Source organism: Carlito syrichta, unplaced genomic scaffold (genome assembly GCF_000164805.1).
Source record: "Carlito syrichta isolate Samal-C Ts95f unplaced genomic scaffold, Tarsius_syrichta-2.0.1 Scaffold311317, whole genome shotgun sequence".
NCBI lineage: Eukaryota > Metazoa > Chordata > Mammalia > Primates > Tarsiidae > Carlito > Carlito syrichta.
In genome coordinates, this window is record NW_007255413.1 from 1,212,623 (window position 1) to 1,227,110 (window position 14,488).

Here is a 14,488-nt window from a genome sequence, read left to right on the forward strand (position 1 = left end):
ATCAAATTCAGTAAACCTCATGCCCACATTTCAATAAAAAGTTATGAAAACAAAAGTATAAACCAAACAGCAATTTGAAAATCATCACTCTGATGGAATGTCTAATATTATGTTTCATAATATTTTGATTCTGAATATTTGAAAAAATCATATAATCTTAATCTTGAGTGCTAGTATCCCAGGGTACTACCCTACTTATCATTTTTACAGATTATCATATTACCACTTGGTGAACTTAGAAGCTGAAATAATACCTTCCTTAATCCAAGGCTGACTTGCTTAAATACCAATTAGCCAAGTGAGTGGTGGTGAGAGAACTTGACCTAGAGCAGAGATCCCAACAAAAACACCAGATAGTCTAAAGGAGGCACTCTGAAATGGAGTCCGTTTTGTGCACCAAGATTGTGTACACTTAAGTCCAAAGTGCAGAAGGATGATGGAATAGGGTTTACAGAGTCAAGATTTTTATGTTGCTCAGAGATTGGTTTGGGGATGAAATTACCAGGGCTGTTGCACACTTAGATGGTTTTGAAATTGAGAGAACTCAAAATCTTGTTTATTGCTATCCATAGAAGGCGTCTAAACTACAAAACATGATTATTAAAAGAATACTCAGTCTTGTGAAATAAACTATTCTATTTATGATACTTCTGGCTCTCCTCATTCCTTATTTTTTATTTTATTTTTTTTGAATTGGAGTCTCACTCCATCGCCCAGACTGCAGTGCAGTGGCACACTCACAGCCACCCCAGCGTCGACCTGCTGGGCTCAGGCGATCCTTCCGCCTCAGTCTTCCAAGTAGCCAGAACTACAGGTGTGCACCATCACGCCCGGCCAATTTTTTGACTTATTGTAGAGACGATGTCTTGCCAAGTTTCCCAGGCTAGTCTCAAACCCTGGACTTTCCAAAATTCTGGGATTACAGGTTTGAGCCACCGCATCTGGCCTGTTTTTTATTTTTATTTTTGAGACAAGGTCTCACTCACCTGCCCAGGCTAGAGTGCAATGGCCCAATTCCAGCTCAGTTGTTCCTTCTGCCTCAGCCTCCCAAGTAGCTGGTACTGCAGGTACATGTCACCACACCCAGTTATTTTTATTTTTTTATTTTTTATAGAGACGAGGTCTCACTATGTTACCCAGGCTGGTCGTGGAATCCTGGACTCAAGCAACCCTTCCACCTTGGCCTCCCAAAGTGCTGGGGTTACGGGCATGAGCCACCATGCACAGCCTGTCCTCACACTTTCATTGGGGTGATTTCCCAGTTGGGGCATACAATGTTACTTCGACAACTCTGCTCCACAAAGATTCTTCTTTGCTTCAGTCCTATTTTTCTTTCCTCATTCCATTGATTTAATAAAAACGAACAACCCTAGTCTGAGCTACCATCTGAGTTCTTCTGTCTAGCCCAGGCTAGAATGCTTTCCTTCCTGGTTCTTCATAACCCAAGGTCAACCTGCCACTACTTTTCTTCTACTTTATTTTCTGTCCATTTGTTTTTGTAGAGTGGGCAATTCAGGAATCATTTCCATAGAATTCATTTCCTATAGAAATGAAAGGAAGAGAACTGAGGATGCTACAGAAACATTTTTGGTTTTTTGGGTTTTTTTAGAATTGGCTTATTCAGATTTCTGGGCAGCACGGATTGCGAATATATAGACTTGTTAGAAGAACAAGGGCTTTCTAACCTTCTTTTAGGCCTGGGCTGTTGACTTCTTAAATCTAATATCTTCACCTTTCTAGCTAATGGAAATATCTTCAAAACACTAACAAGAGGCGTGCTGCCAATACCATTTTTTGTTTGTTTGTTAGTGTGAATTTGAATGTGTTTCTATGTCTTTATTATATTTTTAAGTGACAAATTAGCAGCAGTTGCATTTAAGATAACTAGCCAGATAACATGTTAAATTTGACTTTGGTTGCTCGTCCTATTTTTATAGCAAACAGGATTTGCCACCCTGTTAGTTTTTTTTTTAAAAATCAAATTAGAAACTTAAGATTACAGGTTCATTCATTAATTTAATAAAAAGTACCTCTAAGATATCAGAACTTGGCTAGGAACACAAAAATCTTTGCATTAACTAAAGGTAATAATCTGGATTCTTCAGTTCTTTGGAATCATTCCCTATACCGACAGAGTATTTATACTGTATTTATAACTTTAAAGCGTATTTCACTGTAGCATGTAAAATTTTAAATTAGGAATATAAATTATGTGAGTTTTAAACCCAGCACTTTTATTAAGGCTTCTGTGGCTACTGAGAATCTAAGACTTACTTCTATACTATTTATTACATTATCTGTGATATTATGTATTAAGAGCCATAGCAAAACACAACCTCAGCAAAAGTAATAAGTTATGGTAAAATTTTAAGAGAATTAGATAAAACGTTCTGCTACATCTTGGTTTTTTAAGTTAACTCACATGCAAAAACTAAACTTTGAAAAGAAAATGAGTCACTCATTGATCCTCCAGATTACTCTAAACTAAGTGGTTATAATCACTCAGCAAATAATTTTTTTTTTCTTTTTTTCTTTTTCTTTTTTTTCACTCCCACAACACCTAAGCCTGAAGAAGATAATTGCCGGAGACCAGCTCCAGCCGGGTTCAGGGTACCCCAAAGGTGGAGCGATTGGGGGGAAGAAGAAAGAGAGAAAGGGAGAGAGAGAGAGAGGGAAAGAGACTGGACTCCAGTCTAGTGCAGCAAATAATTTTAAATGTATTTTTTAATTGGGTCTTTATTAAATTAGGGCTAGATGTTGCATTGTCAGTGATGGAAATTACTGTAATGACTTTGTTTATTAATCATGCTATTCAGAAAGTGATTTGAAAGTTTGGCCTATGAATAACATTTTCAATACTTTGTCAAAATGGATTGGCCAAATTGGAATTAAAAAATATATGCAGCTAAGTTTTGTTTTGTTTTTATACCATTTTCTAAATGATAAAATTTCTTTTACTTTCTTATGAAATTATATATGAAACCACTCACCATAGGTAATGCTATTATCCACAAGGTAACAACGACATGTGCACTAAATTAAAAATGAATTTTAAAATATTTCCAGATATAGATGAGTGCAGTGAGTCAGTTGTCTGTGGTGATCATGCAGTGTGTGAAAATGTAAATGGTGGATATCACTGCTTCTGCAAGGAAGGTTATCAGACGTCCACAGGAAAACTGCAGTTCACACCTCAGGATGGTACTTACTGCCAAGGTAAATTATATTAATACATTTTATGTGTAATCAAAGAACCATACAAAGTGCATACTACACAATTGTGAAGCATCACAGTGCCATACCTTCCAAGAAATATACCAGCATGTTTTTATTTTCTAAGAAATAAAGAAAAGAAAGTTTAATGGAGTGGAAGATATAGATAACATATTTTATGTAATTAAAATACCCTGGTCTTAAAACTACTTTCTTTAATTTTTTCTAAAATATTGCGTATTCTAAAACTGAAGAAGTTCAAGGATAAAGAGTGTCCTTTTAGTGTTTAAATAAATGATTAATTGGAATTGATAGGATTAATTTAAGGAAAAATGTCTTTTTAAACTTACTATACAATCTGTTTTCTTTTTCTACAGAAAATGTGAATGCAAACTGTCATTTAGATAATCCTTGTATTGCTGCATATATTAATAAAACTTTAACAAAAGTAAGTAGACTACTTAACAATTTATTTTATCATGAATTTTTGGTTTCAGTTAAAATGCTTCCAAATGTCATATTTTAAGAAGAGTAACTAGCAATTGAACTTTAGGAAGAGTTGAAACAATTTATATATAAAGATCTAAGTATCATGTTTGCATTACAGATAGGATTAATTTGAAAGTCTCAAAGTATTTCAGAAGATTTTACATATCTAATCTGTTACTTTCTCATTATTCAGTATATTGGAAAATTCTTCTTAATATGTAAAGAAAGTTGATGAATAAAATAGTAAAAATATACTTTGACTCTAGACCAATTTTCACATTCTAAGGAGATGTAATTGAATGTAGGTAGATTTTGTACTTCAAAGTGAATATTTGAAAGAGCAAAGCAAGTAGGACATTCTTAAAATTTTTGTCATGTGATTGAAATTGTGAGTCTCTTCATGAGTAATCAGCTATCAGCTAAAGCAAATTTTCATTTAATCACATTGTAACAAATTTTCTTTGGTTGATTAAAATCTAATTCAAAGTATTAGGTTATAATTTATTACTTAGCATATCAATATTCATAAGTACAAAGGATTTTAAATATAAAAGTAGATTCATTGACTAGGATATAATTCTATATCAAAAGATAGGAAGTTATTTTAAAAGCTAATTTAAAGAAATATCAATTCAAACATGCTCTGTTTCTTCTCTGAATACCTTCTATACTTTTTAAGTTATTTGCTGATCTCTTATAAATAAATTCAGGTTTCAGTGCTGCATGTTATGACTTACATTTATTAGTTTGATATTATTTATGTATAGGACAAGAAAATCAACCTCAGAATAAATTTAACATATACACTTAATTTTTGAAAAGCTCCAGTAGAACTCTAAATTAGTTTCCTTTTTCTGAATTCATTTTTGTTCAGATTAGACCCATAGGAAAACCAGTGGCCTTGTTACAAGAAATCTATAGAAATTCTGTGACAGATCTTTCACCAGTGGATATCATTACATATATAGAAATATTAGCTGAATCATCTCCATTGCTAGGCTACATGAATAACACTATCTCAGCCAAGGACACCTTTTCTAATTCAACTCTTACAGTAAGTATGTTGAGCTTTAACTCTTAATATAATTAAAAGCTTTAAACGTTTCTTTCATTTGTATTGGCATAGGATTCCAACATTTTTTAAAGATATACTTTTTTCAACAGGAATTTGTAAAAACTGTGAACAATTTTGTTCAAAAAGATGTATTTATAGTTTGGGACAAGTTATCTACAAATTATAGGAGAACTCATCTTACAAAACTCATGCACACTGCTGAACAAGCTACATTAAGGATATCTCAGAACTTCCAAAAGACCACTCAGTTTGATACTAATTCTACTGATATAGGTAAGAGTCAAAGGTCCATTTCAAAGCAACAGTGTTTTGCAAACAAGCTATTCTCAAAAGTTGAAGGCAGAGGGCAAATTTAAAATACTGTTGATCCAGCTTTCTTTTGGAGTGTACTGCTTCTGTCCTTTTATTAAATAAACTGCTTTCTGGTTTTAAAAAAAAGCCCTAAGAAAATCAAAACTCTGGTGTTAATATTTTTATATTAGGACATTTGGGCTTTGGTCTCTCTGATTTGTAGTGTTCAGGATAATTTGTCTTATTAAAATAACAGATAACCTTGTGATTCCAATGTAATATATGTTGTTAAATAATTGATTTCAACTTGTGAATTAAAGTTAAAAAATATAAGTCAAACACGAATGTAAACTATTAGAACATTTAATGAAACATACAATAACCATTTCAATAAGCTTAATTTATTTCTTATGTATTACTTGAGTACTTGAAAGTTAGTAAGTCAGAAAATTAAGTTACTTTAAAAGTATTTTCAAATGTATTTGTGAATTTTTAAAAAATATTTACTAATCTTTGCATTTTAAATAGTCTCAACCATTAATTCCAGACCTCTTCAAAGTATTGTTACATTTTAATAAATATATAAAGTAAGATTTGCAAACCTAACAAAGAGCTAAATTTGAAAATTTGTAACTTTAATAAATTTGATACTAATTTTTTAAACAGAAAAAAATAAAATAAAATACTGTTGATTAAATTGGAAGTAGTATTTATTAATTTAGAAATAAATAGTAATGTATTCTCAAATTGAGAATGCCTGTAAAGTTGTTTTGAAGAAATAAGGTACATTTTTCTGAAATCACCATTGCATAACACCTTTATTGCATTGTCTGGGTGAATTCTTGCTATGCAGCAGTAGATATCCAAAAACTTCATCAAAATCAATGTTGCAAGCATTAGGATTAAATATATAGGTGCCCTACATTTATATGATGTTCTTGCTTGAAAAAGGTGAAAATACATCAGGGAATTATCACTCAATAATTTATTTAATTTAATAATTATCACTCAATCACACTTTAGATAGTAAGTTATATTGTAGCTATCATACTCTCGGACATTGTAGTTGCTTTAATAATTATGATTTGTAGCTTCATTGACTATACACATATTTATCTTTCAGTTAAATAAAGATGAAATTAAACCACAAATGCTGTAGCAAAATCAAAAACTTAAAACTTGAGTCATATTTTAACATATAAATCATACTGTCCAAACATGTTTAGAATATGTTTATTCTGCTTATCACAAAAAAGAAGTTGAAATGCTATAGTGAAATTTTCTCTAAATAAGTAAATTAATTGATGATGCATGTTTATTGATTTCTGGGGTTTTTTTATTCTTATGTTTTTTTTTCAGCTCTCAAAGTCTTCTTTTTTGATTCATATCACATGAAACATATTCATCCCCATATGAATGTGGACGGAAACTCTATCAATATATTTCCAAAGAGAAAGGCTGCATATGATTCAGGTGGTAAGACTTCAACAACCGTTGATTACATCATATGTACTTATTATATGTACATATAACACATATATGCTATATGTGTGTGATTTCCTATACACCAATATTTCATGGTTTTCATAATAAAGAATATCCACCTTTGTACTTGAGATTTTCATTCCGATATAAATACCTGGGGAGAATTGTAGCTGACAATATCTGTCTTTGTCTTACCTCCAACCTCTGTCACTATCTTACGTTTTTGAGATTCTAATGCAAATATACAAAAGAACTCCAATTTGACTACTCCTTATGCTGCAAGGATGCTATCATTTGTAGAGTTCTCTACCATATTCTTCATCATGAAACTAAATTTGTGACTGAGGAAAAAAAAAACAGAGGAAAAAAAAAATTTCAAAACAATAGATGACTCTTTCCATTTGTCATGTCTTAGTCTTTGAACAGTCAACTATTCAATTAACCTAAATGCAGCATTTTGCAATTGAATCAGAGAATACTAGTACTAGCAGAGAACTTAATGAGTATATAACTCAGTATCCTCCTTATCCGGATGTTGGAACTAATGTTCAGAGTCGACGACTTTGTCTCCATGCACATCAGCAGATAGTACAAACCAGTATTAGAATGGAGGGAGTTAATAAAGGAATCACCCCTTCCTAAAAAAGAAATCAACTTTTCCTTGTCATCTAACTACAGTCAAGCAAGTAGCTACTATTTTAATTTCATTATGTATCTGATCTCTTAGTGCAATACACAAAGAAAAACTGTTGATAGTAGGATTTTTGCTGTTGTTCTCATAGAGGTAAAATATATATTACTTAGGAAAATGTGAATTATAAAATTTTCTCCAAGAATATGTGGATGCTCATAACTACAAATGAAAATATATTACTTAGGAAAATGTGAATTATAAAATTTTCTCCAAGAATGCTCATAACTACAAATGAAAAATGATATATTACACCACTATATCATCTAATGTATAGACACTATTTTATAAATTTTATTTTTGTTAAAAATATTTGCATATTCAATCTCAGATGAGTGTCATTGTTTTGCTTTGTTTTTACTGCACTGATGTGGGATCTTTTCTAATCTATCAGTGTTATTCTTTTAGAAGTAAGAAATAGATGGTCATAAAACGAAGCAAAAATAACTTTTAGCGAAGTTAGTTAAAAATAACTAAGCCATACTGCCGTTGATTCCTTGACTCTTACCCTATTATACCATTTTAGATTTAACCAAGCATAGATTTAATATTTAGGAGCACACTCAAAGGATGTGTTCCACTGTTGAAATGTCAAAGACAATTTGTGTAGTGTTTGGAAGTTGGGAACAATATATTGAAAATACCTATTATAGTGACAGAGGATGAAATTGTCATGGAATTAATATCTCAAAGAGATCTTGTCTGATTGTATAGTAGATTTGTTATATTTAATATCCCACATACAAACATTTGAAATGGACATTTGAAATGGACAGTAATATCAGCTCTCAAAAAAGCAGAGTGAGAAAATGTGTTTTTCTCAAGGTTGGAACTTCAAAATAAGGGCAAATCTAACAAACTGATCAAACCCTCTCAATGATGTCTGCATGCTATTATTCATGTATTGACAAAATTTATTAACAAAATGCTTGCATTATTTAAAACCTGCTCAGGGTCATTAGTAAGAAAATAAAAATGGTCCTTGGCACACAGGAGGATTTTCAATCTTTTTTTTTTTAGAGGGAGAATTTTTGAACAGTAAGGGGAAGGGTTGAGAATGAAAAGAACAAGAGTCAATTCTCTGAAGTATGGTTTTTTGATTAAAAGGTGGCAGCCTTTTGTTAAGAGATTAAGTAATTTTAAATCACATATCAAATTGGGATAATACTTTTTTAGTTGACAAAACAGAATAGCATATGAAGTCCTACTCAGAAGGCATTTGAAGTTATTCTCAAGTTAAAATAGCAATAAAGCAGTTTGGAATCATAATTCTCTAACAAATTCATTGCATAGCCTATGTGGGGAAATGGATTTTGAAATTTAACCTAAAGAAAAATCATAACTCCTGATACTCTAATAATTTTCCAATAGTCTGGAGTGTAACTCATGATTGGACCACAGTTTAAAAAGACTGTTAATTTCATTCAAAAGAAATAGAAGTAACAAAACAAAATAGGATTAAGGAAGAAGAGCTAACTGAAGGAGAATCCTTTAACAAATATATGTAAGTGTTCTTTCTGAAGTTAAAATCTCCAGAACTTAGCAGCCATTTGCACTACGTAAGTGCTCAAATATGTGTTCTATTAATTGAAATGAAGGCTATGTCTTGTTCCTAGTGAAGATACGGTAATGTTAACAGATATTAGAAGGATCTTGGGACACAAAGACTAAAACCAGCATCAAGGAGAGAAAAATAAGGAAGGAATGATGAATGATGGTTTATTAAGAAATGATGTCCTCTTTTCAAATTATTCCAAGTTCTTAGTCCCTTCATTAGTGAATGACCTCTAATTTTTTTTAAAAGGTACACATTTGGTAAGATAATTTATAGCTGGACCAGGCCAAGAATTAGTGAGAAATCATGGGAAGTGAGTCAGGTTAAAAAGGATGAAAATGAACACAACACTGAGATAGTATTCATAAGAGGAGAGAAGGTATTTGGAACATTCTCTGTGGTACCCCATACCCAAAGTCAAAAATTGGTGTTAAATAAATATGTTCCTTTAGAAAGGATAGACGGAATTCGTAGATTTTTAGAATCTGTCTTATCTTTCTGATGCTTCCTTTGCTTTTGGACCAACTCCTAAGAAGTCTTGTCACTGTCCCATGAACTGGTTTATCCACCGAACCAGGTCATGTTGACCTAAAAGGTCTCGAGGTCTTGCTTCCAGCCCTGGTCTGTTGATAGTAAAGGTTAATAAGATAATTGTCATCTTTTGAAGTCATGGTTGCACTAGCCTAACCATATCATAATGATAGCCATTTCTTTCTTTAAATTTACTAAGATGACAGTTAAGGAAAATGCCCTATATAATGTAACTGTGTTTACATTTGATGTGCCTTTTTAGATTCAGATAGAAAACATGGATAGCAGGACACTTTGGCAATTTCTAGCTCACATCATCATAAAGAATTCTGGTTATTGTGTAATGTGGATGTTTCCAGCTTTGTTATTATAGTACTTTGTTTTTGGTGACATTGTCAACATTTGTATTTGTGATTTCGTAGTATTGGGTTATGTGTTTATGCACTGCATTTGGGGAATTTTAGGGGGCATGATTAAATGTCTGGCCTCTTAATGAAATAAATTTTCCGTCCTGACAACTCTATGTTATCAATATTAAATAGAAACTGTTTCAGTGGGCATAAGATTGAACTCAGTGACACGTTGTGACTCATTCAGTTCTTAATTTTCTTAATTCTATAAACCTGTGATAACTTTCTCCCATTATCTCTTCAATTCACATCTTTGCACATGGAAGAAGTACCTCAAATTTTTTTTTTCAAGTGAATATATTTCACACCCTGGCTCTCCACTAGGATTTGGATGTAAATTTATCTAAGATTATTTTTCTCCTAAGTATAGCTTGTGCAAAGCAAATACTATAGTTCATAATTATTTTTGGATTCTCAGAAGTCAGAGAGTGTGTCTTAATGTAGGCATGGACTTATTGTGGTCCACATTTCAGTATGTGGGTATCTGTGAAACTCTCTTAAAGTAAAATTACTGCCTCTTCAACTTTTATGTCGATGTTATTAGTCTAAATACATTTTTGTTTTATAAGAATTTCACTAAGTATACTTCTTTTATTGGTAGGCAATGTTGCAGTTGCATTTTTATATTATAAGAGTATTGGTCCTTTGCTTTCACCATCTGATAACTTCTTATTGGAACCTCAAAATAATGCTAATTCTGAAGAGGAGGAAAGAGTCATTTCTTCCGTGATTTCAGTCTCAATGAGATCAAGCCCACCCACATTGTACGAACTTGAAAAAATAACATTTACATTAAGTCACCTAAAGGTAAGTTGTTTTTCTGGTAGTTGCTGGTTATGATTGTGATGCATTCAGAGAAGTGGATTTTTGTTGTGTTGATGAAATTTTGTGAGTCTTGGAGTTTAAAAGAGATAAAATTGAAAGAGCAAAGTAGTCTTAACTGGTTTTTCTATAAAATATTTCTGTACCTTCAATGCTCTTTGAACTTTCTAATCAATACAATGAATGTACATATTTGAGTCCCTGACATTAGGTTTATTTCTAAGTACACTGTTCATTTTGAGTTTCCATAACTTAAGAGATGGGTTATTAAAAAGTATTACAATCAAATAAATAAATATAACATATAATGAAGGACGTGTTCAGTTGATACTTATCATTTTGAATAATATTTGAAGAGACTTGGGCATCGATTAAGATAGCATTATAGCAAAGTTTACAATATTTCATAAAGAAAATAGTGGAGAACATTTTACTCTTTTATTTTTATTCCAAGTGACTTTTGAAACTAATACATAATTAAAGCTGTACAATAAAAAGCAGGATTATAATCAAACAAGTAATTAGCTTAGTTAAAAATGAATTGGGCAACTCAGAATCATTGATTGCTTACTACTTTCTTACAGTGGATAATTTATCGAATTTTCAACACGATATCAGTTCTAGTAAATGAAGAAAGTGCCCCAAAGCTTCATTTGCAGTACCTTAGAGTTGACCACTTATATTTGCATATTAATGATGGGGAAGGGACTTTCCTAAAATATATAATCTATATGCCTACATATAATACAAACATGTCACTGTTAAATGAAGACATCTAATGTAGAGAGAAAGTAAATGTATAGAAAATGTAAGTAAAATAATAGCTTAAATCTAAACAATGGTAAGCATGATGCAAGATGTCTTAAGAATGAAAACTAAACAGATTTATTTTTCAGATGCTAAATGCAAAAGATGCTTTTAGTGGTAGAAACAAAACATTGTTCTTCTACATGGTTTGATATTTTTTCTAGTTTTTATTGATGGAATGCTTTGACAGCTGAAGAGTTGCCAAGGACAACCCACTTCACCAATCCTGGTTTCAAAAAGAAACAAAACAAAACACATATTTAAATAAGAACTCATCAGATAACTAATGGGAATGTTTAATTGCTCTTAATCTGTCTTCCCCTTCAAATTTCTTTTTTTCTTTCAAAGTAATGCCTATTATGAAATTGCATCATTCCCATCTGATGAGTATACCTACTTAACCCCTGGTTCTCCTCTCCCTGAGCATAATATTTTGATTCCATTTTTTTTCTGGAAAAAAAAAAAACTACCTCATATACAATATATTCAGTGCCCCGATTCCCTGATCATTTATCTGGACTTGAGTGATTAATACATATTTATACATTACCTCAAAGGAATAACAATAATAGTTATAATAATAATGATAATGATAGCAACCAGTACTCATACAGTGCACGAGGAAGTGTCTAAGCTCTTCACTTTAAAAAACGCATTTCATGCTTAAAAGAATCATATGACCCACATCTTTATAATAAAATAAAATAACAAAAATTAAAAACTAAAAGAGCCATATGAAGTATATACTATTATCACCATTTTATAGATGAGGAAAATGGGACTCTGAGAGATAAAATAATTGACTGTCTGTCCCTCTGCAATCAACTTGTTTCAGTCCCATCCAGTCTTCTCCCGAATCCATGCTCTCGACAGCTGTGGCACCGCTGTCCACTTCAGCCCCTCCCAACCTACATCCCAAGAAATTATGCTCCATCCATCATCTTCTCTTTCTTGGATCTCTCTACATTGGTGCCAGTGTCTCAGCAATAAACAGACTCAAATTTCTGGCTTCTTACAAAAAAGGAAACTCCTCCTCCTTTGGCACTATATTACCTTTAACCAAAACTCAGTAACCCCTCTTCATGTTAAGCTTCCAAAAAAATAGGTGTTATCTACTGGTCTCCTCTACAGAAGAATCACATTCTGTTTTCTTAGGCGCATCCTCCTCTGTGATATATGCACTCCCATGCACGCTTACTTCCAAGTTATGGTAAAATCGGTCCTCAATGTGTATAATATTATAATTTGGTGTGTGTTATTCACAAGTGAGCCATGAACCTGAAGCACTTGCCTGGTGTTAATAAATACCCCTGTTTTTATTTACTTATATTTCTATGATATCCATCGTTAATTTGTCTCCAAATTCTTTGACAGTGTTATAAATCTCTTCTCAAAACCTCCAGACACATAAGATGAACTATCATCTAATTTGTTGTCTTGGAGATATTCCTCCCAAGCCTCTGCAACCTTGATCCTGTCTGTACAGTCAACCCTTGGGCCTGCTGTGCAGTGTTCAGCCATGGTCACTTCTCTTCCTCCGTCATTTCGTCAACCTCTCTCTGGTGTCCAGTGTCATGTTTCCTCCAACAAATACCTTCCTCTTTCTTAGCTGACATATGTATTTTGGTGGTGTGTTCTCCAGTCGATGCTTGAGAAAGGGAGCAGAAATTGTCAATTTTTTGAATTTTTGCATCATCAGATTTTATATAAGTATGCAAGGGGGTACCCCCCCAAAAAGCCAACATTTATTTGTAACAAAATTGTGTATTTAGTCTTACATGTTTAAACTTCAGTCACCTTCAAAGTTCTCCCCTCTGAGGTCATACACCAATCAAGATGCTTTCTGCACTGCTCAAAAGCTTGATGCTTTTTAGTGATTCTGCTGCATTTTGTTTCACTTCTTCCACATCAGCAAAACATTTCCTTTTGAGGACTTTTTTCATCCAGGGAAACAACAACAAGAAGTCATTTGGTGAGACTGAGTGAATAGGGAGGGTGAGGCACAAGGCTCGTGCCACTTTGGTAAAAAACTGCTGAACATTCAGTGCAGTGTGGGCAGGTGTGTTTGCAAATCACCCATCATGAAATGGGCAAATGCTACTTGGCACACGGATGCGGATGGGTTTCTAGGACACTTACCTAGTGAGGGACAGTTGTACTACAAGGGGTCTACCCTCCAAAAAATAAATCCAATTTTTTGGGGGGTCCCCCCTCATAAATAATGTATACTTGCACATATATTTTTTTTTACCTTATCCTTATACTTGTTAAGTAAATATCATGGTATAGAGTTATACATTATTACTTTTTTTCTCAGAATTTTCTAGACCTTGATCATATGTCTTCTAGCTTTCAAGGGTAACCCCTGGAGAAGTTGGAAGCAATTAATATTTCAATTAAACTTTAGTCTTTTGTATGTGAGTAATCTCTTTTTCCTTCTCTCTGTTAAATTTTTGAGATTTTTATCTTCATTCTTTGTATTCTAAGTCTTTAAAGCGGACTTTGGTGTAGATGTTTTTCATTAATTACAGTAGACATTTTTTGAGTTGGTTCAGTCAGAGAATGTATAGCCTTCCATTTTAGGGAATTTTCAAATGTAGTTTCTTCCTTAATTTTTTCCTGTCCAGTATCTCTGTTCTCTTCTTCTGTTTTTCCTATTATTTGACTTCCCAGCTGAGCTTCCAATTTTTTTATTATAATATTTTTCTAATTTTTAAATTTTTTTCTCCTAGCATTTTTATTTTCACTTTATATTTAACATTCATAGAAAACCTTTATTTTTTAACCCAGATTTTCTTTAATAAGTAAAGTATCTCATATCTCTGAGATTTTTTTATTTTATTTTATTTTTAAAACTGTTTTCTGCAACCTCCTCATCTTGCTTTCAATTTCCCTTGTTTGAATTGTTTGTCTGTGTTTCCTGTCTTTCCTGTTATTGCTTGTCCTCAGATGCCTGGTGGTTCATGACCGTCCATTCATATTTAGTAGTGAGATACTGTGTGCATGGTGAGGCTTGCAGCTGTGGTGTACTTTGCTAGAGTTTCTGCTGAAGACCAGCTCCAGCCGGGTTCAGGGTACCCCAAAGGTGGAGATGGTGTTGGCGACTGGGGGGAAGAAGA

The 14,488-nt window shown here is 32.7% G+C and overlaps 1 protein-coding gene across 2 annotated transcripts in view; it reads left to right on the plus strand.

Annotated features, from left to right (window-relative positions):
- ADGRL4 (adhesion G protein-coupled receptor L4) overlaps positions 1–14,488 on the plus strand; it is a 113,966-nt gene that overhangs the window by 62,225 nt on the left and 37,253 nt on the right. Inside the window, exons 4-9 of one of the 2 annotated variants that reach the window (XM_008068603.2) lie at positions 3,067–3,216; positions 3,591–3,661; positions 4,577–4,756; positions 4,867–5,050; positions 6,428–6,544; positions 10,342–10,547. In XM_008068603.2, the coding sequence (XP_008066794.2) occupies positions 3,067–3,216; positions 3,591–3,661; positions 4,577–4,756; positions 4,867–5,050; positions 6,428–6,544; positions 10,342–10,547 (908 nt within the window). The remainder of the gene's footprint in view (positions 1–3,066; positions 3,217–3,590; positions 3,662–4,576; positions 4,757–4,866; positions 5,051–6,427; positions 6,545–10,341; positions 10,548–14,488) is intronic. The other variant, XM_021717854.1, reaches the window with a different exon arrangement.